The sequence below is a fragment of the Stegostoma tigrinum genome, chromosome 41 (genome assembly GCF_030684315.1).
Source record: "Stegostoma tigrinum isolate sSteTig4 chromosome 41, sSteTig4.hap1, whole genome shotgun sequence".
In the NCBI taxonomy this organism is placed as follows: domain Eukaryota; kingdom Metazoa; phylum Chordata; class Chondrichthyes; order Orectolobiformes; family Stegostomatidae; genus Stegostoma; species Stegostoma tigrinum.
Window position 1 is genome coordinate 10,891,717 of NC_081394.1, and position 25,995 is coordinate 10,917,711.

Below are 25,995 nucleotides of genomic sequence, written 5' to 3' on the forward strand. Positions count from 1 at the left end.
TTTTAGTTTAGTGCTTGTATTCTGTTTCACAGATGATGTAAAACATTCAGTGTTTGTAGTTACTTTAACGTAATGATCCTCTGCTAAATTACCGTGTGAATGCCGGTGGAAGAATGCAGCTGTGATGTACAGTATCATCGCACAACGTGAGGCGTTACTTTATTGAGGACACCAGCTTCCATACTGTAATCAGGTGATGCCGTGAAGGTGCCGGCGTTGGGCTGGTGTGGACAAGGTCAGAAATCGCATGACACCCAGTCACAAAGGTTTATTTGAAAACACGAGCTGTCGCAGCACAACCCCTTAATAAGGGAAATGATAAGGAATCACAGAGAGTTTATAAGTAAAATATCAAAGGGCCGCACAACTAATTTGGATGTTTTAAAGAATAATCAACAATGAACCACAATCAGGTACAAATGGGTCGATAGTAACGTTGTTACCATCCAATCAATCTCTATCATGGGTAAGATAACAACTGGAGACGTGCATCCCATCCTTGGCTACTCAAAATACTTACACCGATATTGTCCCGGCTGGTCACACTTGTGTTCACAATAAACCAACAGGTAAAAAAATAAACAAATCAAAGGGAGTCAAAGTCCACATGCACACTTACTGAATTTTATTCGTTCCAAAACACCCTTTATATGAAAAGCCACGATCCAAAACGATTTTTAATAATATTCGTACCAGTTGAACAATTAATTGGTTGTTACAAAAAATGTTCGTAATTTATGACAGGTTGAAATTCCGAATGTTGCGGCCAATGTAGGAAGTGTGAACCGACTGAACATGCTGTGCAAACACGAATACCCAATAAATCATATTTTCAATCGTTCATATCTGTGTATTCTTGTCAGCATGCCCTCTCACAATATGTTAGTCGCACTGTAACATCAATGATGGTAAAGCTTTGAATGGACATGAGATACTAAGCATAAGATATTAAATTGAACGATTCGTAGTTTAGTGAACCATCAAGTCACGTGAAAGAGAGTGGGATTGATCAGTCCCTCCGTAACTGTCATTGACGAGAACTTTTTTTCATTCCTTTCAAGGTAAAGTCTTAGGGGATCTCAGGCATCAAGTGAAAGAGGAGCCGACAGACGAAGAAACTGAGACAGGGCAGGAAATAAGAATCGAGGACGAAGTTCAAGGCACACACAATTATCTGGAAACTAAGAGAGAGAGCAGCCAGTCACGACGGATCTTGGGATCAGAAACAATATACCGGAAAACAGACTGACAACGCAAGAAATGACATAAGTTCATTGCTTGATAAGTAATTGTTAAGTTAAATTCCTATCTTAGCTGCATTAAAAAAACAAATTGGAGAACTATTTTCCAGATTAAAACCTGAAGGGCAGCAAGAAAGTTTAAAATAAAAATGACCGACTTGTTAAATAATTTGTAGATGTAGGTTTTGTGCTGTGCTTACATGATTTGGCAAATGGTGCATCTCATGATGTTTCAGAGTGACCGAATCTATAAAAGATATTGATTGCTCAAGAGTGTCTGGATCCGAATAAATGAACTGAGATCTGAAGTTCGAACATTGTGTCCTAACAGGGAGAGAGAAATTTACCTTGATGCTGTATTTCAGATGATATTCACACCACGGATGATAAGTAAGTTTATCCAGTGATCAGTGACAGTGGGGTGAGACTACAGGTGAGGCAATGTGATGAATCCTGAATTTAGCACTGGATGAACGTCAACACTTGATGTTGTCCAACAGCTATGAGACACTTGCTTCTGTCTCGGTGAGGACGGGACAATAGGGAAGACGGGCAAACCGACCACTCTACTGTGGGACAGGAGGCCCTTCAAGCAGAGCAACAAAAGGAAAGCAACAAAACGAAGCAACAAAATGAAAAGTTGTGTTGGATTCTATAATTAGGAATCTAGATAGCGTCAGTTGGAAGGAGAATCGAGGGTTCCACATGAAGTTTTACCTGCCAGGTGTCAAGGTCGAAGCATCCTGGTCTGGATTGAATAGATATTGGAGTGTAAGAGGGATGATCCCGTCATTGTGTATCAAGTTTTCGATTCATGTTCCTGAATGAGGAACAGCAGAATGTAGGAGCAAACTGAATAAGAGAACCTCCAGCGTTACAATCTCTGTATTATTGCCCAACCCACATTCAAACTGAGAGACTTAATACCCGAAAGCAAGAAAACACACGGCTATAGGAGTGGTCTGCAAAGAGGAATTCCATTTTGGGGGGACTGTCATCAGTATGAGGACAGGAAGGAACGATATCTCTGGGACAGGCTGCACCTGATCCAATCTGAGATCAATTTCGCACCTGAAGCGTTATATAGGCTGTGCATAGGACTTAAATAAATCCATTCAATTAGCAGTCCCCCCATTCAATCCCCGTGATACGTAGCAGGAAGGGCATCCAACAGTGGAGAGTTCACTGAGCATTCTCGGAGAAGTCAGCAGTCGGCACCACCTGCGGAATGAGGAAGAATTCGGTATCAAGGAACAGTCAACCCTAAACGGTCGATTACTACAGTGTTTCCACGCAACTGTAAATCTTTCTCCAAACCAAAGAGGCAAACATTAAGAAAGATGAATAAGAAATTTGTTGCAGCCAGTCGGGTACTTTGTCCACTTGAAAAGATTGCATTTTGTTTTAAGGAAACTATTACTGCAGCTAGTCAGTATAAATGTGGGCTCAGTTGGATAATGAGCTTCATTGAGTAAGGCAGGGAAAGTAAAATTCTTTCATCTTTCTTATTGTAGACGGGCAGAGATGACAGTGCGGGAAGTGGCACACACCTCCATCCACATTTGGGCGATCAGGGAGTAGTCGAGTGTCCTGGACAAATTCACGAAAAGAAGTGTGGATGGCCACAGCCCTTCATAAGCCACCGTTGTGTGGTTGGTGCTGTACTTCGTCACACGGGGCCGAGAGTGTGACAGATAATAATTATACAGAGGCAGTCACAGCTAAGTTTCAAACGCGTGAATGGGTGGCCACCAGGAATGGCAGGCAGGTCGTGCAGGACTTTCATGTGGCTAATCCCCTCTCTAACAGGTTTAACTTTTTGGATACTTTTCGAGGAATAGCCTCCCTTGAGAATGTAAAGGCAGCAGACAGGTTGTTTCACGAGAACTGGCTCTGTTTTGGAGCATTGTTGGACAAGATCCCAACGAGCTACAGTTTTCACAGTCTTGCTCGTTGGCACGGTCAAGTCTGTGGCCACATCCGCGATGCCTGGATGGTGCTCTGCCCAAACCCCACACCGATTCCCCACGTCTGAGACAAGGATATCTCTGAGCATTTTGACAAAATTCTTATTCGGGGGAGAGTGAGCAGCCAATGGTCGTGATGCACATTGCTACCAACAACACAGGTAGAGGGATGAGGTCCTGCAGAGTGATTACAGAGTTTAAAGATGCTGAAATCAGAACTTTAACGGTAGTAATCTGTAGGATTGTGCCCATGCCACATGTCAGTGAGGAAAGGAATAGAACGATTAGTCAGATGAAAGTGTGGCTGAGGATCTGGTGCAGGGGGCACTGTTTCAGAATCTTGCATCATTGGGACTACACCTGGAGTAGGGGTGCTCTGTACAAGAGGGATGTGCTGCATCCAAATTGGAAGGGAACCATTATCCTCTCAGGGAGATAATCAAATGTGAGGCTGGATGAACACAGCAGGCCAAGCAGCATCTCAGGAGCACAAAAGCTGACGTTTCGGGCCTGGACCCTTCATCAGAGAGGGGGATGGGGAGAGGGAGCTGGAATAAATAGGGAGAGAGGGGGAGGCGGACCGAAGATGGAGAGTAAAGAAGATAGGTGGAGAGAGTATAGGTGGGGAGGTAGGGAAGGGATAGGTCAGTCCAGGGAAGACGGACAGGTCAAGGAGGTGGGATGAGGTTAGTAGGTAGCTGGGGGTGCGGCTTGGTGTGGGAGGAAGGGATGGGTGAGAGGAAGAACAGGTTAGGGAGGCAGAGACAGGATGGACTGGTTTTGGGATGCAGTGGGTGGAGGGGGGAAGAGCTGGGCTGGTTGTGTGGTGCAGTGGGGGGAGGGGACGAACTAGGCTGGTTGAGGGATGCAGTAGGGGAAGGGGAGATTTCGAAACTGGTGAAGTCCACAATGATACCATATGGCTGCAGGGTTCCCAGGCGGAATATGTGTTGCTGTTCCTGCAACCTTCGGGTGGCATCATTGTGGCAGTGCAGGAGGCCCATGATGGACATGTCATCTAGAGAATGGGAGGGGGAGTGGAAATGGTTTGCGACTGGGAGGTGCAGTTGTTTGTTGCGAACTGAGCGGAGGTGTTCTGCAAAGCGGTCCCCAAGCCTCCGCTTGGTTTCCCCAATGTAGAGGAAGCCGCACCGGGTACAATGGGTGCAAGTATACCACATTGGCAGATGTGCAGGTGAACCTCTGCTTAATGTGGAATGTCATCTTGGGGCCTGCGATAGGGGTGAGGGAGGAGGTGTGGGGACAAGTGTAGCATTTCCTGCGGTTGCAGGGGAAGGTGCCGGGTATGGTGGGGTTGGAGGGCAGTGTGGAGCGAACAAGGGAGTCATGGAGAGCCCTTCTGCAGAGACAACCTAACTATCGACATTTCATCGTCATCGTTTAGGTTAAACCAGAGGAGACACAGCAACCTATAAACAACATTCTCACTGCCATCAAGGAAGAAGAAAAGAACAAACAGCTGTCATTCTGGGACGTCATTGTAGAACGCAGGGCCTGCGGGAAATTCCTGACGAAGGTACACAGAAAGGCCACACGCACGGATCAAGTCCTGAAAACAACCATCCCAACAACCACAAACAGAGTTTTGTAAAACCACTATTTAAATGAGTGATAACACACTGCAGCAGCCCAGAACTATGCCAAAATGAAGATGAATATCTCTCAAGTATTTCAGGAAAACAGATAACCGACAAGCTGGGTTCAACAATGCCGACCACACAAACAACAACAGGAAGTTATAACACACAGCTCTGACACACTCCCCACATGAAGAGCAAATCTGAATTACCCACAAGACTCCAATCACCACTGGGCATCAGATTGAAACACAAATTTACGGCAAACCTATGACAACTTCTAAGTGGAAACAAAGACGCAGTATGCGCAATGAACAGAATCAACGTGATATTCAAGATCCCATTCAAAGACTGCAACAAACCCCACACTGGACAGACAGAGAGATAATTGTCCACTAGGATAAATGAAAAGCAACTAGCAACAAAAGGACGTAACCAGCACTCACTCGTTTCCATTCACGCGTAAAAGGAGAATCTCCAGTTCATTTGTGGCATAATTAGGATCATCGGTCACACCAAACAGCGACAAATACGGGAATATCTGGAGGCTTCATTCTCCACCACGAAGGCCATCAACAAACGTATAGGATTAGACCGATATTGTTTTAATGTAAGTAAGTAGGAGTGCCCTAAACGTGCTGTACATTTATTGGACGATATGTTGAACCTTTTAAACTATCTGCTTTTTTACTCACTCTCCTATTGAGGAATGTTAACACATCCGGAGGATTGTTAAGCATTATCAAGGATTATGAATATTTCCATATTGAGCAGATTAGATCTTGCTGAAACTCCAAAGACTGAGACACAGAAGGTTGTTTGTTTCTTGTATCTTATTCCAGTTGCAGTTGTTGTTATCCTGTTTACAACGGAGACTGTCAGTTGGCGAGATTTTTATGATACTTTCCCCTTTCACCCTCATTGTTAGAGTGCGTTTGGTAATGGCATCGAATCGCTGACAACGGCCAGGACCAATGGCACGATAATTTCCCATATTTGCATACACGTGCACCATGCGATTGAACCATGTATCATCTACAATATCATGAGGTAGGAATCATCCCAGAAATTTTGAACCATGAAGGGGAGGGCACAATTCCTGATCAGCTATCAGCCATGTGTACCTGGCTGCCTTTCACAAAGCAAACACAACCCCAGCTCCATTCCTGAATGAAATTTGATCAGATCATCTCACATTTCTCCAAGTGCTGGAGTTACGTATCCTAATCCCTATGGTCACTCCTATTGAATGAGTGCCAGAAGCTCTCCTACGACTTTTAATCACTTTAGGAAAGAGGCTATCACTATCTTACCTTTGTGATGGTCAAAAGCTACAACAGCATTGTCTTTTTAGCATGGTGGCTAGGGATTTGCACCCAGCAAATCCCTTGGAGAACAATTTTCCCCAGAGACCACAATAAGAGGGCCCGTACCATTATTGTATCCAAACTGATTTTGCATAGCGTGCACAGTTTTACCCCTAAATGATCATGTGTCATAGCTCCTCTCTCCTGTTACCATGACGATCGGTTATTCCTTTATTTCTTCAACTACAATGAGGATCAGAACTGACTTTTTACTGAATAAAAATTTCAAGCTGAGTGTCTGCCAAATGTGAAGTACAATCAAATATTGCTGGATTGTTCAATTGTGGAAGAATTACTTCATTGGATGGCTTGGAGTTTTGCAGTAAATAAGTATAGTAGAACATTCTTCAACTGCTTTCGAAACATTTTCTGTGTCACAACATAAATACAAGTTTTGTGCAACAGCTCAGAAGTTGCAACATGAAACCAATATCTCGCCAAAATTGATTAAGCCATACAGCATACCCCAATAAATTCATCCGTGTCCAAAATGTAGAAATCAATAACGGTGACCACAACAGGATCAAATTAGCAGAGATGAGGAAGAGTAAAAATATGGATCTTCTTCTATTTTCCACCTCTGCATCTCTTACATTCCCGAACTTGCAGTGAGACCAGAATCTCTTGCGGACTTTGGTGTTCATTAAAACATGTTTCCCTGTGAATGCGTTTAATAGCAGAATTATGAAAAATGGGACAATTGGGGTGAGTATGTGATGAACAAACTCAATGGAACCCCAGACCAAAGAGAGCCGAACACCTTTTGGTACATCACAAAACCAGGGTTCTCTATGAAGCCGATACAAACCTGTAAACATAAAATACCAGAAAATATTCTTCAAACCACTCAAAACAGTCATTGATACAAGAATTGCAATCGCTGTTCTCTCAGTGCAGTATTGACTTTTCAGTTTGCTGCGACAAAGAACAACAAACCGATCGAAGGTGAAAGCGACAGTGAACCATACAGAACAATCAATAGCTGTATATAACAAGACAGCATGCATATTACACAAAGGGACAGACTTTAGGAAAATAAACTGCTTCTTAAAAACAATTGGAATATGTCTCAACATCAGATCTAGGATTATAACGAGTAAATCTGCCACTGACATGGCCACCAGGTAATGCGTAATCCATCGGGAGAGACCACATTTTCCTTGAGACAGGATGATAATCGTGACACTATTAACTGTAAAGAAGAGAAAAAACACAGCGAAATTAGATAGCAGCCTGCGAGAAAGGTTTTGACTGAGCCTTTGACTGAGGAATGGCTCACAGAGTCTGAGAGATGTCTAGCATGGAAGCAGGCCCTTTGGTGCAACTCACACATGCCAACCAGATATCCTGTATACATTTAGCCCATTTTCAGCATTTTTCCCACAACCCTCTAAACATTTCCTATTCATATGCTGATTCACATGCTCTTTCTGGTTGCAGCAGCGCGAGCGGGAGCTTGGAGCAGGAGCCTTTCGGTAAGCTGGTGAGTCACTGTTTTTGAATCTTTAAAAAGCTTACCTCGTGAATAGATGGAGGTATGCCGAGCAGGAGCCGACACGGTACTGGTGAGTGAGTGAGGTAATATATTTGTGTGGTTGTGTTACCTGAAACACTACCCGGGTAGTGTCTCCCACCCATCCTCCTCCTCTGACCAAAAAAAGGCTCTGTGTGCCTGATTGGTAAGGTAACAAGTTTATTTTTTATTCTTTATTTTTTAAGTCTTGGGAATTTAGAATAATGGGAACGGAGGTCAGGACAGTTGAATGTTCCTCCTGCAGAATGTGGGAGGTAAGCGTCACCACTATTGTTGCTGCTGACTACATCTGCCGGAAGTGCACCCAACTCCAGCTCCTTGAAAATCGCATTAGGGAACTGGAGCTGGAGCTGGATGAACTTCGGATCATTCGGGAGGCAGAGGGGGTTATGGAGAGGAGTTACAGGGAGGTAGTCACTCCTCAAGTACAGGAAAAAGGCAGATGGGTTACGGTCAGGGGACTGAAAGGGAACCGCAGGCAGTGCAGGGACCCCTGTGGCCATTCCCCTCAACAATAAGTATACCGTTTTGGATAGTGTTGGGGGCGATGACTTACCAGGGGAAAGCAGTGGGGCACAGGTCTCTGGCACAGAATCTGTCCCTCCTGCTCAGAAGGGAAGGGGGAAGAGGAGCAGAGTATTAGTCATTGGGGACTCCATAGTTAGCGGGACAGATAGGAGGTTCTGTGGGGATGAGACTCACGGTTGGTGTGTTGCCTCCCAGGTGCCAGGGTGCGTGATGTCTCTGATCGTGTTTTTGGAATCCTTAAGGGGGAGGGGGAGCAGCCCCAAGCCGTCGTCCACATTGGCGCCAACGACATAGGTAGGAAGAGAGATGGGGATTTAAGGCAGAAATTCAGGGAGCTAGGATGGAAGCTGAGAGCTAGGACGAACAGAATTGTTGTCTTTGGTTTGTTGCTCGTGCCACGTGCTCGTGAGGCAAGGAATAGGGAGAGAGACGAGTTGAACACGTGGCTACAGGGATGGTACAGGAGGGAGGGTTTTGGATTCTTGGATAATTGGGGCTCTTTCTGGGGTAGGTGGGACCTCTACAAGCAAGGTGGTCTTCACCTGAACCAGAGGGGTACCGATATACTGGGGGGGAAATTTGCTCAGGCTATTCGGGTGGGTTTAAACTAATTCAGCAGGGGGATGGGCACCAAAATTGTAGTTTGACTATAGAAAAGGTTGAGAGTAGGGTGTTCCGAAATAAAGTTTCAGGGAAGCAAGATGGCACCGGCAAGCAAGAAGATGGTTTGAAGTGTATCTACTTCAATGCCAGGAGGGTCCGGAATAAGGTGGGTGAACTTGCAGCATGGTTAGTACCTGGGAATTCGATGTTGTGGCTATTTCGGAGACATGGATAGAGCAGGGACAGGAATGGTTGTTGCAGGTTCCAGGATTTAGATGTTTCAGTAAGAACAGAAAAGATGGTAAAAGGGGCGGAGGTGTGGCATTGTTGGCCAGGACAGTATTACAATTGCAGAAAGGATGTTTGGGGACTCGTCAACTGAGCTAGTATGTGCTGAGGTTAGAAACAGGAAAGGAGAGGTCACCCTGTTGGGAGTTTTCTATAGGCCTCTGAATAGTTCCAGAGATGTAGAGGAAAGGATAGCAAAGATGATTCTCGATAGGAGTGAGAGAGACAGGGTAGTTGTCATGGAGGACTTCAACTTTCCAAATATTGACTGGGAACACTATTGTTCGAGTACTATAGATGGGTCAGATTTGTCCAGTGTGTGCAGGAGGGCTTCCTGACACAGTATGTGTACAGGCCAACAAGGGGCAAAGCCACACTGGATTTGGTACTGGGTAATGAGCCTGGCCAGGTGTTAGATTTGGACGTAGGTGAGAACTTGGGTGATAGCAATCACAATTCTGTTATGTTTACTTTAGTGATAGAAAGGGATAGGTGTATGCCACTGGGCAAGTGTTATAGCTGGGAGAAAGGCAATTTCGATGAGATTAGGAAAGATTTGGAGAGCATAGGATGGGGAAGGAAACTGCAGGGGAAGGGCACATGAGAAATGTGGAGCTTTTTCAAGGAAAAGCTCCTGCGTGTCCAAGATAAGTATGTACCTGTCAGGCAGGGAGGAAGCTGTAGAGGGCGGGAGCCGTGGTTTACGAAGGAGGTGGAATCTCTGGTCAAGAGGCAGAAGAAGGCTTATGTTCGGATGAGATGTGAAGGCTCAGTTAGGGCACTTGAGGGCTATGAGGTAGCCAGGAAAGACCTAAAGAGAGAGCTCAGAAGAGCCAGGAGGAGACATGAGAAGTTGTTGGCAGATAGGATCAGGGTAAACCCTAAGACTTTCTATAGGTATTTAAGGAATAAAAGAATGATGAAAGTAAGATTAGGCCCAATCAAAGATAGTAGTGGTAAATTGTGTGTGGAGTCAGCTGAGATCGGAGAAGCGTTAAATGAATATTTTTCAACAGTATTCACTCGAGAAAACGACAATGTTGTCGAGGAGAATACTGAGATACAGGCCACTAGACTAGGTGGGATTGAGGTTCACAAGGAAGAGGTATCAGAAATCCTTCAGAGGGTGAAGATAGATCAGTTCCCTGGGCCGGATGGGATTTATCCTCGGATCCTCTGGGAAGCCAGGGAGGAGATTGCCGAGCCTTTGGCATTGATCTTTAACTCGTCATTGTCAACAGGAATAGTGCCAGACGACTGGTGGATAGCAAATGTAGTTCCCCTGTTCAATAAGGGGAGTAGAGACAGGCCAACAACGCCTGTTAATTATAGACCAGTGAGCCTGACCTCAGTTGTTGGTAAATTGTTGGAAAAGGTTATAAAGGATAGGATTTATATTCATCTAGAACAGAATAAATTGATTAGGGATAGTCAGCACGGTTTTGTGAAGGGAAGATCGTGCCTCACAAACCTTATTGAGTTCTTTGAGAAGGCGACCAAACAAGTAGATGAGAGTAAACCGGTTGATGTGGTGTATATCAATTTCAACAAGGCGTTTGATAAGGTTCCCCACAATAGGCTATTGTACAAAATGCAGAGGAATGGAATTGTGGGAGATATAGCAGTTTGGATCGGAAATTGGCTTGCTGAAAGAAGACAGAGGGTGGTAGTTGATGGGAAATGTTCATCCTGGAGACCAGTTAATAGTCGTGTCCCGCAAGGGTCGGTGTGGATCCACTGCTGTTTGTCATTTTTTTGAATGACCTGGATGAGGGCGTAGAAGGATGGGTTAGTAAATTTGCAGACGACACTAAGGTCAGTGGAGTTGTGGATAGTGGCGAAGGATGCTGTAGGTTGCAGAGAGACATAGATAAGCTGCAGAGCTGGGCTGAGTGGTGGCAAATGGAGTTTAATGCAGACAAGTGTGAGGTGGTGCACTTTGGTAAGAGTAACCAGAAAGCAAAGTACAGGGCTAATGGTAAGATTCTTAGTAGTGTAGATGAGCAGAGAGATCTCGGTGTCCATGTACACAGATCCTTGAAAGTTGCCACCCAGGTTGACAGGGTTAAGAAGTCATACAGTGTTTTAGCTTTTATTAATAGGGGGATCGAGTTCCGGAACCAAGAGGTTATGGTGAAGCTGTACAAAACTCTGGTGCGGCCGCTCTTGGAGTATTGTGTACAGTTCTGGTCACCGCATTATAAGAAGGACGTGGAAGCTTTGGAAAGGGTGCAGAGGAAATTTACTAGGATGTTGCCTGGTATGGAGCGAAGGTCTTACGAAGAAAGGCTGAGGGCCTTGAGGCTGTTTTCATTAGAGAGAAGACGGTTGAGAGGTGACTTAATTGAAACATATAAAATAATCAGAGGGTTAGATAGGGTGGATTGGGAGAGCCTTTTTCCTAGGATGGTGACAGCGAGCACGAGGGGACATAGCTCTAAATTGAGGGGTGGAAGATATCGGACAGATGTCAGAGGTAGTTTCTTTACTCAGAGAATGGAACGCTTTGCCTGCAACCGTAGTAGATTCGCCAACTTTAAGTACATTTAAGTTGTCATTGGATAAGCATATGGACGTACATGGAATAGTGTAGGTTAGATGGGCTTGAGATCGGTATGACAGGTCGGTACAACGTCGAGGGCCGAAGGGACTGTACTGTGCTGTAATGTTCTATGTTCTGTGTTCTTTTAATGTTATGATTGCACCAACCTCCACCACTGCTTCTGCAGGTCCTTTCAGACGCAAAAGAATTTCTGCATGAAAAAAGTTACCACTGAGTTCCTTTTGAAATCTGTACACTCTCACCATGAAAAATATGGTCCCCAGGTTTGGACTTACCCACCCTACGAAAATAAATCTCGGGTATTCACCCTATCCATGCCTCTCATTATTTTATAAACTTCTGTCAGGTCAATCTTCAGCCTTTGACACTCCAATAAAAAATGCCTCAGTGTAATGGTCACGTCCCTATAACTCAATCACTGCAACCTTTGCGACATACTTGTAAATCCTTTCTGAACCATTTCAGTGTTCACAACATACTTCCTGTAGCGGGGAGACGAGATATGAATGAAATATTCCAAAAGTGGCTGAAACAATGTTCTGTACAGTAGCAACATCGCATCAGAACTACTATCCTGGATTCACTGGCCAATAGGTGCAAGCATATCCAAACATCTTCTTTGATATCCTGTCTACCAGCGACTTCTCTTTCAAGCATCCATGAAGCGGCACTCAAAACTCTCTTTGCTCCAAAACACCCCTCCAGACCTAAGGACTAAAAGTATGGAGTCATGGAGTGATAGAGTGAACTTATTTTCTTCAAACAACACATACGATTGATTGTGATATGTATGAAATCAAGTGAAATTAAATGACAAAGAGGATAACACAAAATGCTTGGGCAAACTTTTCAGCATGTTCTTCCTACCCATCATTTTACTCTATGCCTTTAGAAACAAATGGAGAAATATTACTTGCAACTTTCATGAGGGATGATCTTCAGGAAAGATTGAAATGGATTTGCCTTTCCACAGAAATTGCATGATGTCCAGACAATGCAATTTTTTTTGGTCAGATTATCAGCAAATCCAGAATTTGATATTTTGACAACTGTTACGTGTGACAACGAACATAAAGTTCTCTCTTTTTTTCAGTAAGTATGAAAATGAATTACATGAAAATAGACATTAAATAATCAATGAGATAAAGTATCATATTTGTAATTAACACAACGTTAAACAAGAGACCTACTTCTGTCAGGGCGCCCCGATTTAGCTGCCACTGTACAGCGTCAGAACCTGACACTGTTTGGAGATTGGGATGCACGCGGTTGAGTTCTACTCTTCCCAGCTATTCCATTTCGCCTTCATGGTGTTCACCCAATTCCAAGAGAATGTCAGGCTGCAGAGTGACTATGACGATGGCAATGACTATCACTATAATTTCACTATACACATGGATTTTAAAACAAAGATATGACAGGCAATTGAGGCAGGCATTCAAGGACCGACACCTGGGCCTTCATTGCTGCAATCGATATGTCCTGCACGAAGAGTTCTCCAGGAGAACTGAAACAGCCTGGCTTTCCCTCTGAAACTGCTCTTGCGTTCTGGAGGCTGAAGCAATGCTGTTACCTGCCAGTTTGTCGTTCAAGATGACATTGCAAAATAAATCCTAAGAAATAATGCAAATAGCACACTACAATAAAGTTAATACACTGGCCAGTGCAAACAAATAGAACAAACTGAACTTAGTAGCCATTTGCCTTTTTCTTATTTGAAGCATATTTAATTTTAAACTTTGCTTTGAATTCCCAGCTGTTCTCTTCATGTCATTTTAACTATGTTCCGCTTGTGTAGTTTCGAACTTACTTTTGCACAATTAGGGATGGTTAAGAAATGCTGGCTTAGCCATCGATGACCTCATCCCATAATTGAAACTGGTTTTAAACAAGAAGGATAAAAACAAGTCTAAATTAAAATAGCTGCGTCAACAGCAAGAGTACAACTGGAGTGTTAGCAATGTTGTCCCAACTGCTGCAGCTGTACTGTTGTTGTGGTTGAGAAAAGTAACAATTCTTATCACCATATACACAAAAAAATTAAAACTGATGCGTGATCGCAATAGCAGCTTCCCACGGTTAGAAGTTGGTTGCTCCATTATGGGATATGATGATGTTTTCCATTATTTCCATTTGTATTTTCAAGTGAAAAACAGTCACTTTATGAAGGAATTGGTTCAAATGGCTTGAGTAATTAACAGTAAATTGCATCTTATATTGCATTTGGTCAGTTGAGTTGCTGTGCCATGGCTGGTCTGTCATGCCAAGTGAATGCCAATAGCCTGAGTTACTTGTATGAGGTTACTGTGATGTGCTCTCCTTCTCGACTCTTACCTAATCTGAGACGTGGTGATATTCAGGCTGAACCATCACCAGACGTCACTGTATAACAAGAGTGCACCCCGAATGCTGAAGTACGTGGACTTCAACCGATGAAGGATCACCTCCCCCAAAAAACTTGTGATTTTAAATAAGCCTAATGCACTTTAGCCTGGTGTTGTGTGACTTCTGATTTTGTTCACCACATTCCAATACCGACACCACCGCATCATGATTTGATATCTGAGATTGATTAAAGAATGCAAAGTTTGGGTTTGAGCAAGGAGAAACAAAGCATCGATGTAAGTATTACAGTAAATGGAACAGGGCTCATTTATCGAGCCCCTCAAACTTGCCCCACCAGTCAGTCAGATGATTAGCTGATGGCCGACTCATTTCTAGTTTACTGGAAACCTATATCCCCCTATTGATTTACTTCAGTCTTAAATACATACATGAATTCTCTCCAAACGCACTAATCCATGGCTTGACGTATCAACAAGTTCTAAAATCAAAGATCTTCTCATCGTTCTTTTCCCTGTTGAGGAAGGGCTCAGATTGTCTTCCCCATTTGGTAAGCACACCTCCATCACCATAGGATACATCAAAGGACAGTAGCCGAGAAAGTTTGCGAAGTTTTTGCTGAGGAAATAAATTATGATCTGACGCATGTAAATGAAAAAAAACTTCAGCAGCCAATTACATTGCAGTCATGAAGCATCGGCGAGGTGTCACCTGACGTTGGCAGTGACGAAGTAATCCAAGGAAAATAACCTGCCTGAACGGGAGTCACGTCCTATTTGGTCCAGTGTTACGTAAAAGTGCGGGAATGTTATTGGAAAGCGAAGTGAGCTGTTGAGATTCTCTCTGTGGGACCTCCGTGTTTGCCCTACTACAGCCTCTGCTCAGTCGTTCACTAACTTATGCTTTAAGCTATTGTGCCAATGTTTCAGGAAACAAATTATAATATCAATAAAAAAAAACTGAATGCTAGGTAGCCAAGACAAAAAAAACATTTCTGTAGAAACAAAATGAGTCTGGCAGCATCTGTGGAGCGAGAAAAAGAGTTACAATGAACGTAAAGGGTTAGTGAATTCGTTATTAGAAAAGCTGACAGTCCGATCGAAGCTTTCGAGGTTGCATACGAAAAGTATAACACTTTATAGGAAAACAATACCTGCATGTAACCTGCTATCATCTACTGCGACATCAGCAAACGAGAAATATTCAGTAAATCATCAAATTCTGGTATTTAATTTGAATGAAATCAAATTAGCCACAGATGTCTCACATTATTCACACTCACAAAAAGGCTGTACTGCGATTGACAATTATAATTTATGTGATTGTTTATAATTTAGCTATTTTTTAAAGCATCCCAACTTAATCTATATCTTCTCATCAGGGAGACTGCATGTTCAATTCATATGACCAATTGAGACGTTTGTGCTCCCAGTTAATGCTAATTAATCGATTCATATTGCCAATCTCACTTAATCAGGATTCCTGAAATATTGGCAAAAGTCGGTTGAGACCGTATGGCAATTAGTTATCGGAACTGGACTAGTTTGTTGGGTCCTTGGATCCTGCTCCAACAATTGGCGAGATGGTAGTTGATGCCATACTCCTCATGTTCCAATTTTGAGCCTTTTGTCGTATTCATATACGCCCCTACTTATGACAAACTATTTTTCTCTCAGCCGAAAAAAAAATGCACAGAAACTCTCTCGATCCTGCATCTCACCTATGACTCTCCGTGGAAAGGAGTTCCAAAGTTAAATGGCCTCTCATCCTTCTCTGTCCCGCTGAGGAAGAGCTCAGTATGTTTCTCCCATTTGGTATTGCTGGCGTTCATCGCCTTTGCGTATATCAAAGGATAATATTGCAGGAAGTGATGGGCAGCTCTTGCCTGGGGGAACAGTTTCTCAATGTTTAAGTTAAAATAAATTTTAACGTCAGCAGTCAATTACATTGCAGCCCAAAACCAGTGGTGAGGTGTCACCTTGCGTTCAATGTGATGAAACAAACACCTGAAAATCTCTCTGCTGAATGGGATTCACCCCCCCCAGCCTGCTTCTGGCTGAAGTCAAAGCTAGGGCATCATATTGGAAAGCCAGGCGAACAGTTGAGAGACAGCTTGCCGTTCCGACCTATTTGATTCACTTTAGTGTCTATTCATTTGTTCACTGCTCAGCTTCATCTACTGAGCCGACACATCAGTAAAACAAAAAAGTGCGAACACTGGAGATCCGAGAAAAAAAAGCCTCTGAAGAAGCAAAACCAGCCTGGCAACGTCTGCAGAGAGAGAAACAGTGACCTTTTGAGACCAGAGGCTCAGGAAGTATGGACATAGATGTGAATCACATAATTGTGAATGATATCATTGTGCTGTTGTCGGATGAGTGTGAAAGTAATTTCGTGAAACAAAGTTTGATGGTTCAAAGAATGCTATTTTGGTCAGTTGGGTGTGGGAATCAAATGTTTTGATGAGCGTAAGTATGTGGCGAATTCGAACTGTAAGAGTGCCCAAGACAGATTTGCAACCATGTAGTCAGGATGCAACAAACGGAGGTCAGAGAACACAAAACTATACAACACAGAATCTCGCCCTTTGACGAAAGATGTGTCGCCCATGTCATGAAACTAAACTAATGCCTTTCATCCATATTCCCCACACTTGTGCATTCTTATGCTCATGTAAATGACCCTTGAAAGCCCCGACACTCTGGCATTGCATTTTCGACTCCTACCAGTCTGCATATTATAAAAGACATAACTCCTTTCAAATTCCTCCCTTCGTATCAAATATACGCTTCCTCGTATTTAACATTTCAAGTCAACGAAAAAGAGATTCTGACTGTGAAATAACTTTTATTTATGCAGCAGATGTGTTGGATCTGAGCTGGAAAAGAAAACTAAAATGATGATGGCAGTGGGCCGAATTGGTCAGCAAAAGAATTCGGGAAAACATTTCCATGCAAAAGTTCCTCGAAAGTTTTGATAGTTTCTTTCATGTTTAAAGTTTTTATGGAGAGAAGGGAAAGAATTTTTGCGAAGAACTAAAGACAAATGTTGGGAATTTTAACTGTTACATGAATAGTATTATAACATGGGTAAGAATGGCTTAGAATCTACAGAGGTGTACACAGGCACTCACCAGTGAGACCAACGATCGCGAGTATGGGGTAGTAAATTGCTTGAATAACCCGAAGCACGTATTTGATTCGAAATTTTAAAGGCAGTTCATCATAGCGTGTAGAAAGATGGTAAAATGCTGCGCTGAGACTTCTGTTCATTGTGGCAACATGCCAATCTGTTTCTTTGGGATTCTCATTAAATTCCGTGACAGTCCAATCTATTGCTTTCAGTGGCTGAACCATTGTTATAACGTCCCAATCTATCCTCAGAGTCTGCACTATTGCTGCGACATTGAAATCAACATTTCCTCTTTCTCAATGCCATTGATTCCTCTTCGGTATGGAGGCGAAATTTCCAATGACTGTGTTTTATATGTTGAAGGGATGCATTTAAAAAAAGAGACAACAAAACCTCCAGAGACACAAATAACCTCGAGGGATATTACCATCAATTACAGTGACGAAATAAATAACTGCAGATAACACCATTTAAACACATACTCCTTGGTGCACGCACACACAGACAAACACACACACACACACAAACACACACTGGAGTTTGCGTGAGTGGCAAATCAAAGAACTAGCTGAAATGACAATGGCTCCAACCAACATCTTTCAGACCTCTTTTGATTTTGCCGTCATGCAGATTCACGAAAAGTTGCAAACGTTACCCACTGTTCAGTAAGTGAAGGTGAAAAACAGACATTTTACAAACAGAGCGCTGAAAATTGAAAATGTGTGAACTTAATCGAAGAAGAGACAAAATGGCTAATTGGATGAACCTTAATATATAAATTAAAACCAGCATGCACCTTTATTCTTAATTTATTTTGTTTCTTCTTCCATGAAGTAACAGAACGTAGTGAGGGGCACATTGAATTTAAAATTCGGGACATCATTTTTAAAATTCAGCGTGAGGATGTGGGCGTCACTGAATAGCATTTGTTGTCGAGACTTAATTGTCAATGGACTGAGAATCCGATGGCCAAAATTATTGCTGAACGATTAATCCAGGGATCTGGGTAATGTTGTCACTAGGGCATATGTTGGAATTTGAATTCAATGATAAAAAAATGAAATTAAGAAATGAATCGATCTGTTGAGTATTGTCAACAAAATAAAAAAAAAGAAAAAAAATTAACTTACTGGTATCTTTTATGGAGTGATGCAGTCATCATTGCTAGGTCCTTACTGACATGTGGCTCCAGCTTTGTGTATGACTCTCAATTACCCTATGGACCAATGCACATAGGCAGTAAATCATGGTCGTCAAGCACAACCACATGCAATGAAAAAAAAACACAAAAGATATGTAGAAGCAAAAAAAGGTGATTTAAAGAGATGGAATCCAATGGATATATGAGGAAAATTAAAACATTGGAAACAGGCATTGGTTTGGAACATCGCACTGTTTCTGCACACAGCATTCTGATTTCCAAAGAGGCCAATCATTTGTCTTTCTCAGCCTATACCCAGGGATAAATGTAAGGGATTTTTGATTTTTTAAAAAATCACGCATTTCACATTTCCATTTCACTTTCTTAGGTGCATCTTGGAGCTGTGACCCTCTGGCCTATTTTGAGCAGTGAATGAATCTCCAGCCTCAGAGTTTGAGTGCAAGATTTTACTGGCTCGACCTTCTCATGGTCGATCATGAGAAAGAATTGGTGTCAATACAGTGCATTGATGAAAGTGTTGTCAATGTTGATAATCTATTTCGTGGCATATGTTGTCAACCTGGCAACGTGGAGCATGCAGGCGTAAACAGAAAGCGTTAACACTGTATGGATATTAAAATAAGATAAATTATTGTCAAAATCCTGTGTATGCATCCCACTCTCCATATAAAGGGCTGAAAGGTAAAGGGAATAACCAAGAAAGTTGGTATTGATAAGGAAAATATATAGAATGGTACCTATCGAGGAAGAGAGCTCTACAATGCAGCAGGTTATCAACAAGAGATGTTGGATGGGCCAGATAAATGATTTTAATTGGAAATGAAAATATAACATCGTGAGGTGGTGCACATGTGAATGCTAAATATTGCAAGCAATTACATAATAATAATAATGATAGGGCCTTGGAAAGGCACTGAACAAACTTGGGAGCCAGAAGTAGGAGCATGCCATCTGACTCTTCGAGCCTGCTCACCATTGAATAAGATAGTGCCTGATCATTGCTTGGCCTCAAATCCACCTACCCACACTCTCAGCAGAACACTTAATTCTTGTCATGTTCAGACCTGCCTTAAGTGAACCAATGCTGCATCTGCTTAAAGGGGAAATTTCTAATGAGAAGTCCTGCGATTTCTTCCTTGATGATAGATTCATGCAATTTCCCCACCTCGGAAGTTAAGAAAACAGGTCCGTAATTCCCCATCTTTTGTATACTTTTTGTTTTAAATAGGGGTGTCACATTGCCTGTTTTCCCATCTGCTGGAACTGACCTACTGTCCAGCAACTTTTGGAACATTACCATGAGTGCATTTTCTATTCCTCCCATCATCTCTCCTTCAGAAAACTCCTCCCTGATCTTATCATGGGCTCGTTTGTTTAATTTTATGACCCTGGAATTGAATTTTATCTTCTCATCTTTCCACCTGTATTCAAAATTCAACCGTACTCCAATCAATCCTATCATGAATATCTCTAACAATGAGATTTTTGATTGTTCTCATTTCAGTACACAAAGCAGATCGAGGACCCGCTTTCTCCGTCATTAGTTCCATGACATATTATTCAAGTAAACTGTCACAGATAGAAATGATGAACTCCTCGTCAAGGCTGCCTTGGCTGACTGAGTTCAACCAATAAAAATGGAGATAACATTTCCCCACGTTAAGTGCTGTGCCATTCTCACAGAGATTAGTTATTACTTTGTTTATTGCCCTGGCCAGTATGATGTCATTAGTCAGTGGCCTACAGACTACATGAGTCTGTGATTCTTTCTTCTGAGAATTTCTAATTTCCACCCAACTGGGTTCACCCTTTTTCCATGGAATCCATACTATCCCTCATTGCCAACCAGATGTCATCCTTGAATATCAGCACTACATTACCTCCCTTAACTTCCTATCTTTCCTGCTGAATAGGCCAATACATATGGATATTTAATTCCCAGTTGTGACCATCCTGCAACCACGTCACCATAATGCCGACTACGTCTCACCAATTCACGTTAGCTCATAAACATTGTTTCATTTGCTTCAAGCATTCAGATCAAGTGCCTTTATGCTGGTTTTTAGGGCATCGTTTGGAATGATAGCATCTCCATTAATAATATTTCCACAGTTTCCATTGTCTGCTTTCTGAGTCTTCTGTTTAGCCAAACCAGTGCACAAATGTTAACCTGCTGTTCCTCATTGCTATTTACCATTATACTTCCTGTTGTTTTGCCCATTCCTTCCCCCAATTCACTATTTTGTAGCCCCAGTGACCAACCTATTTCGGCTTTTCACTGTAAGACTGGTACCAAATCAGTTCAGTTGGAGAGAGCCCCAAAGGTACAAATTCCTCCTGTTCCAAAACTAATATGAATGCCTCATGAATGGAACCCCTCTTTCCCACATCACTCCTTTATCCGCATGTGAACTTATATAATTTTTCTACCACTATGCCAATTTACACATGACTTGGATAGAAATTTGGAGATTATAACAATTGTGGACCTGTCTCTTAATTTTGTTCCTTGTGCTTTATAATCCCCAAACAGATGTTTCTTCCTCGCATTGCCCATGTTTGTTTCAACATGGATCGCAACAACTGGATACTTTACCTCACGCTACAATATCCTTTTTAGTCAATCAGAGATGTCCCTCACCCTCTCAGCAGACAAGCAAAACAGCAGGTCAAATGTACATTTCCAAAGATTGGGGTGTTAGACAGGAAGATAATATTGTTCCGAACGTAGAGAAGATAATTAACTTTCTTTGGCACTGAATCATAGACAAAAGCAGGAAGTCATGTTGAAATACTGGTTACTTCTGGACTGTGGTACTGAGCAAGTTCCATTTCATTGCATGATAGGAACGATGCTGGTGTGCTGGAAAGCTGGAAGACAATATTCATTTGGGTAGTGCTTCCCATGCAAGGTGTTAGTTATATCTAAAGGTTGGACAAGGTGAGTTTTCTTTGCTTGGAGAAATATATGCTGAAAGTTGGACACATAGAGAAGTTTTGCATTTTTGGCGGAATAGATAAGATGGATGGGAATGCAGTTTTCCATGATTTAGAGGTGTTAGTCAGTGGAGGCCAGGGATTTAAACCAAAGGTTTGAGTGTAGGAGGAAAGTTGATATATTTTCTGAGAACAGAATCATAGAATCATTACAGTGTGGCATTAGGACTTTTGGTCCAATGAGTCTACACTAACCATTTGAAGAGTATCCCACCTAGACTCACTCCCTACCCTCTATCTGTAATTACACATTATCAATGGTTCATCTATCTAACCTGCACACGTTTGGACCATGGGAGGTAATCAGAGCACCGAGACAAAATCCATGCACACACTGTGAGAATATGCAAACTCTGCACAGGCAGTCGTTCAATGCTGGATTCACACACAGTCCCCAGGCGCAATGATGCTGCAATGGTAACCACTGAGCCACTGTATTGTCCAATTTTGTTTCACTCAGATGATGATGTGAGATTGGAATTCATTGCCTGAAAAGCTGGTTGTGTTAGTAACGTATAATATGAATGAATGATGGAAGAGTCAGTGTGAAGCAAGGTCTTGAGCTTCATTGATCATTGAGAGAGGTTGTGGGATGATGATATTTTTGGAGGTGGAAGAATTCGTAGCATAGGGGTAATTATTTTGTTTGTTTGAGAGGCATCAGAATAGTTTGGTAGATCTGCAGTAACTAGGAAATGTTGTCAGAATGCCAAGATGGACAAACATGTACAAAATACTGGCAGAAATGTGCGATGCAAGAATCGAGAATGATAGTTTTACTTTTCGGACTGCATAAGGAGAGAAGCATTCCCAATGAAGTTAATGTTTCTCTTGTTTACAGGCCTCCAAACTTGACTCTGAAGCATACACAGAGACTACAATACTTTAGAGAAGGCTGTTTTTAATTTATCACTTCTTATATCTCCACTCTGATTACCCACCCAAATTCTGCCTGCTTTTCGATATGTGCAGATAGATGTATAACTTACTGGCCAGTCCATAAATTCTACTCATTTTGTTTACTTCACATACAAGAAATTTAGCATCCATCAGTAGAAATTTTTATGTATTAGTAAAGCTAGCAAATCCTTCTTTTCAGTGATAAAGCACAAATATCTTGTATGGTGAGGCTATTTGCAATTGTTAATGCACAACGGTGTTCCTCCACGTTCTATTGGATATCATTCGAAACTTTGCTTGTGGCTTGGTGATTCGAATGGCTATTCAGTGCCATAATGCTAACGGAATTTTTACAGAGAGAAATTCTCACCATGTGCATATGTTTTACATCCTGATCCAATTTTACTTGGAAATAAGAAATCTTGAGTGGTCGTGCATTACATACTTTTAAAAAAATATATAAATTCATATCTGAAACCGGTCTCGATTATAGAATAACAACAAAAGTTGCTGAAATCTCAGCAGATCTGGCAGCATTTGTGAAGAAAAAATATCAGAGATAACGTTTCGGTTTTGGTGAACCTTCATGAGTGTATGTGGGCAGGGGCTGGCATGGGAGAGAAGACTGAGTCAAGGCAGGAAGAGATGAGTCCAGTGTGGCAGTAACAGTCTGAAACAATGGCGCTGCCCTGATACTCCTGTTTAAGGATTAAATTAAGGATATGGGTTTTGTGGCTCAAATAGTCTTTTCTGAGTCTAGCTTCAGTTGTTTCTCTGGCACAATTTTCCATATCAACAGCATGTCTTTCGTGCATGGTGACACAAATTTGCAAGAATGGCCCAAACAATAACGGAAGAGAAGCGACTGCAATTTGACTGAGCAAGAGACTCACTATATCTGTGTGCATTTTGCAATACTCAAACCAGATTATGAAGTAGGATGCTGAAAAGAGATGAGTGGATATAGAAATCTTCAAATTGGTGCGAAAAAGCAGACATGTTGAGTGTTAATGAGTTTGAAGGATAACTTTTCAGTTTGTTTCTCCCAAGTAACTAAATCTAATAAAATGAGGAAGCATTTCACTTTATTTACATTTAAGGCACTGATAACTCGTGTTTCCCTTGCTCGGAGAATCTGGGTCAATGTTCATTTATTTTGACTCGAATCCTTGGTTGCAGTTTCTCAACAGGGTTGCTCCACCGTCAATTTATGGTGAAGTTGTCAACTATCTAGAGCTTCTTGTCAGCATTTAGATGTTCACATTGTATTCACAGGCATCAACTGACTTTTATGATCAGAAACCATCCATCACAGAGTTTCAGATGCTTCGCTGTCCTTAGTGGTATCAAATATTCTGATTGCTGCAGTTTTGTGTGAGTCGGGTTTACTTCATTACCATTCAATTATAGTGATGGATAGATTTTAATTGATACCTCTGCAGGTGGGGAAAAGCACAACGAGTGCAGAAACAGCACAAATCCGATCTATACCAGTGGGATAATAACAGTTTGAATCAATTACACGAACAGGGCAGTCACGTTTCTGAATACTTGGATTATTATAGAGATGGGTTTACCACTTGGGCCATTAGGACATCCAATTCTGTTGGGGAAGAATTTTCAGTGGCAGTCCTGAAAACATTGGTTTGATTTTTATGTATTGGGTCTGTGATCCAGAAGGCGCTGGAAATATTGTTGGATAGTATTAAAACCAAACCATTATTTACAGCACTGTCACTGAAAATGCTTCCTCAACAGAATTGGATTTCCTAATGGCCCAAGTGGTACACCCATCTCTATAATATTCCAAGTATTCAGAAACGTGACTGCCCTGTTCGTGTTATATTTCCTCAAAAGAACCGAATCTCTGATACTATCAAGGCCGTGTTTCTGGAAAAGTGAATTTTCTTCGAGTTCAACCTGAGAGAAATGAGGGCTGGCCCTGAAGGTTATAGTTTAGAATGAATGCGGAAAACATAGAAAAATGGGGCAGTTCCTGTCTGGCAAATAGTTTTCAGTTAAACGACCACCTGAGAATGAAACGGGAGTGAAGAGATTCATTCTCCTCAAGTTGTGAATTTGCAGAGTAATTGCTTGGCTCTCACAAGGTTTGATCAGGGCATTGACGTACTGTAGAAAAAAAAATGAGTAGACATGATGAAAGGCATCTCTCAAATAAATAATCGATATGTCAGAAAGAGAAATGTAAAACAATGTAAAATATGATAATTTTAAAGTGATTGGAGGAACTGATATTCCATATCTGCATCATTACCCAGTTCTGAATTACACATGATGTATCCAAATGGATGAAGCCATGTCTGCAGGATTTTGAAATTCTGAAGGAATGGACAGAACAAAGGAATGTTGACAGTATAACAACATTGTATAAAGCAAATTACGTCTGTTTCTATTGGCAGTATTTATGTGACATCGTTTCTTAAATGCATTCAGAGAGTTTGGACTTGTCATAAGACAAATTTCTTTTCATTACGTTAATATTTGTGAATTGTAATGAATTGACCGAAGGGTTTGGGATAGCAGACATCGTTATTCCATTTTCAAAACTGAATTCAAAGTATACTTGAAGGAGTAACAGGAGTTTTCCATGGGAATAAACACACATGTGTGATGAATTCCATAAATCTACCAAAACACTGGCTGGAATGTTTGTAGTTAAACCTGTACTCATGAAATATTGCGTATTTATTTGGTGTGTGAAATTTTTTTCAGACTCCTCAACTGCTGGTATGTTAATACCATGCAATTGGAAAGCAAATTAAGCATGATGACGTGAATCACTACTTTACTCAAGTTTGCGATCTAAGTATACTGAATTCATTATGGTGTTCAAACAAGCCCATGGCAGAAAATGATTTTTTATGTTTTAATCCACCAAATAACACTTCACTTTTGCACCTTTTGAAATGTCTCGAATCACACATCCCAAATATGAGCTGTTTATAGCGTAATGAATGTAATTGTGTTTCGTCCTGCAGCCGTTGTCTGCAGCTATTAGAGCTCACCATTTTTATTGGGGAGGATTACAGCTGTGCTGTGAAATAAAAAAAAACAAAAACAGATCAGTTGTTATGTTTAGGGACTGAAGTTCCATTTTTATAAGGTGGAAGAAATGAACAAATGAGAAAGTACAGCTCACAAACAGATTCTTCGGTCCTTCATACCCTCATTAACTTTGAAGCAATTCTGCATTTTTTTTATCCATATCCGTCTATTTAGTCCCCATTCACATATTAATCTCGGTGCCTCTTAAATTTATTCAATGTGCCCACTTCCACGACCTCTTCTGGTCGTCCATTCCAGGCTGCTCCTGCTCTCTGCGTGAATAACTTCCCTTACACAATTTTTTTCTACTTTTCCCCCCGACCTTAAACCTGTGCCCCTTTGTAATTAAAACTTCAACCCTGGAATAAACCTCTGACTATCCATCCTATATATGCCTCTCAAAAATTTGCAGACAACTATCAGGTCTTCTGTCAGCCGGCGTCTTTCCAATGAAAACAATCCTCGTCTTTTTAACCTTTCCTCATAGCCAACACCCTGGAGACCAGGCACCATCCTTGTCAACTTTCTGTGTACTCCCTGAAAAGCTTCCACATCCTTCTGGTCGTGTGCTGACTAAATCTGCACACAATGCTATGAATGTAGTCTAACAAGAGTTTTATACATTTGCTCTATGTTTTACTATTTGACACCATATCTAATGCAATGAAGCCAGTATGCATCTGCCTTCCAAATCACCCTGGCTACC

General features: G+C 41.8%; 1 protein-coding gene across 2 annotated transcripts; it reads right to left on the reverse strand.

The window, feature by feature from the left end:
* Positions 1-650: 650 nt before the first annotated feature.
* LOC125448552 (probable G-protein coupled receptor 139) lies at positions 651-17,492 on the reverse strand. 2 transcript variants are annotated; one of them, XM_048523936.1, is made up of 3 exons: positions 17,166-17,492; positions 7,287-7,365; positions 651-1,181 (listed from the first exon to the last, which is right to left on the reverse strand). In XM_048523936.1, exons 1-3 carry the CDS (start codon positions 17,386-17,388, stop codon positions 1,070-1,072), a joined length of 414 nt encoding a protein of 137 aa, XP_048379893.1. In that variant the 5' UTR covers positions 17,389-17,492; the 3' UTR covers positions 651-1,069. The 2 variants fall into 2 exon arrangements, with proteins under 2 accessions (XP_048379893.1, XP_048379892.2); XM_048523935.2 differs by having other exon boundaries at positions 6,639-7,365.
* Between the last annotated feature and the right edge of the window lie 8,503 nt (positions 17,493-25,995).

Bases quoted from the DNA above. Each gene is read 5' to 3' on its own strand.
- LOC125448552 (XM_048523935.2), bottom strand. From the start codon at position 17,388: ATGGTTCAGCCACTGAAAGCAATAGATTGGACTGTCACGGAATTTAAT. The intron at 7,366-17,165 runs GTGAGTGCCTGT...TCTTCTTTACAG, and splicing joins CGCGATCGTTGGTCTCACTG to TTAATAGTGTCACGATTATC. The intron at 1,182-6,638 runs GTATGCTGTATG...TCTCTCTCTTAG, and splicing joins ACACGGATGAATTTATTGGG to TTTCCAGATAATTGTGTGTG.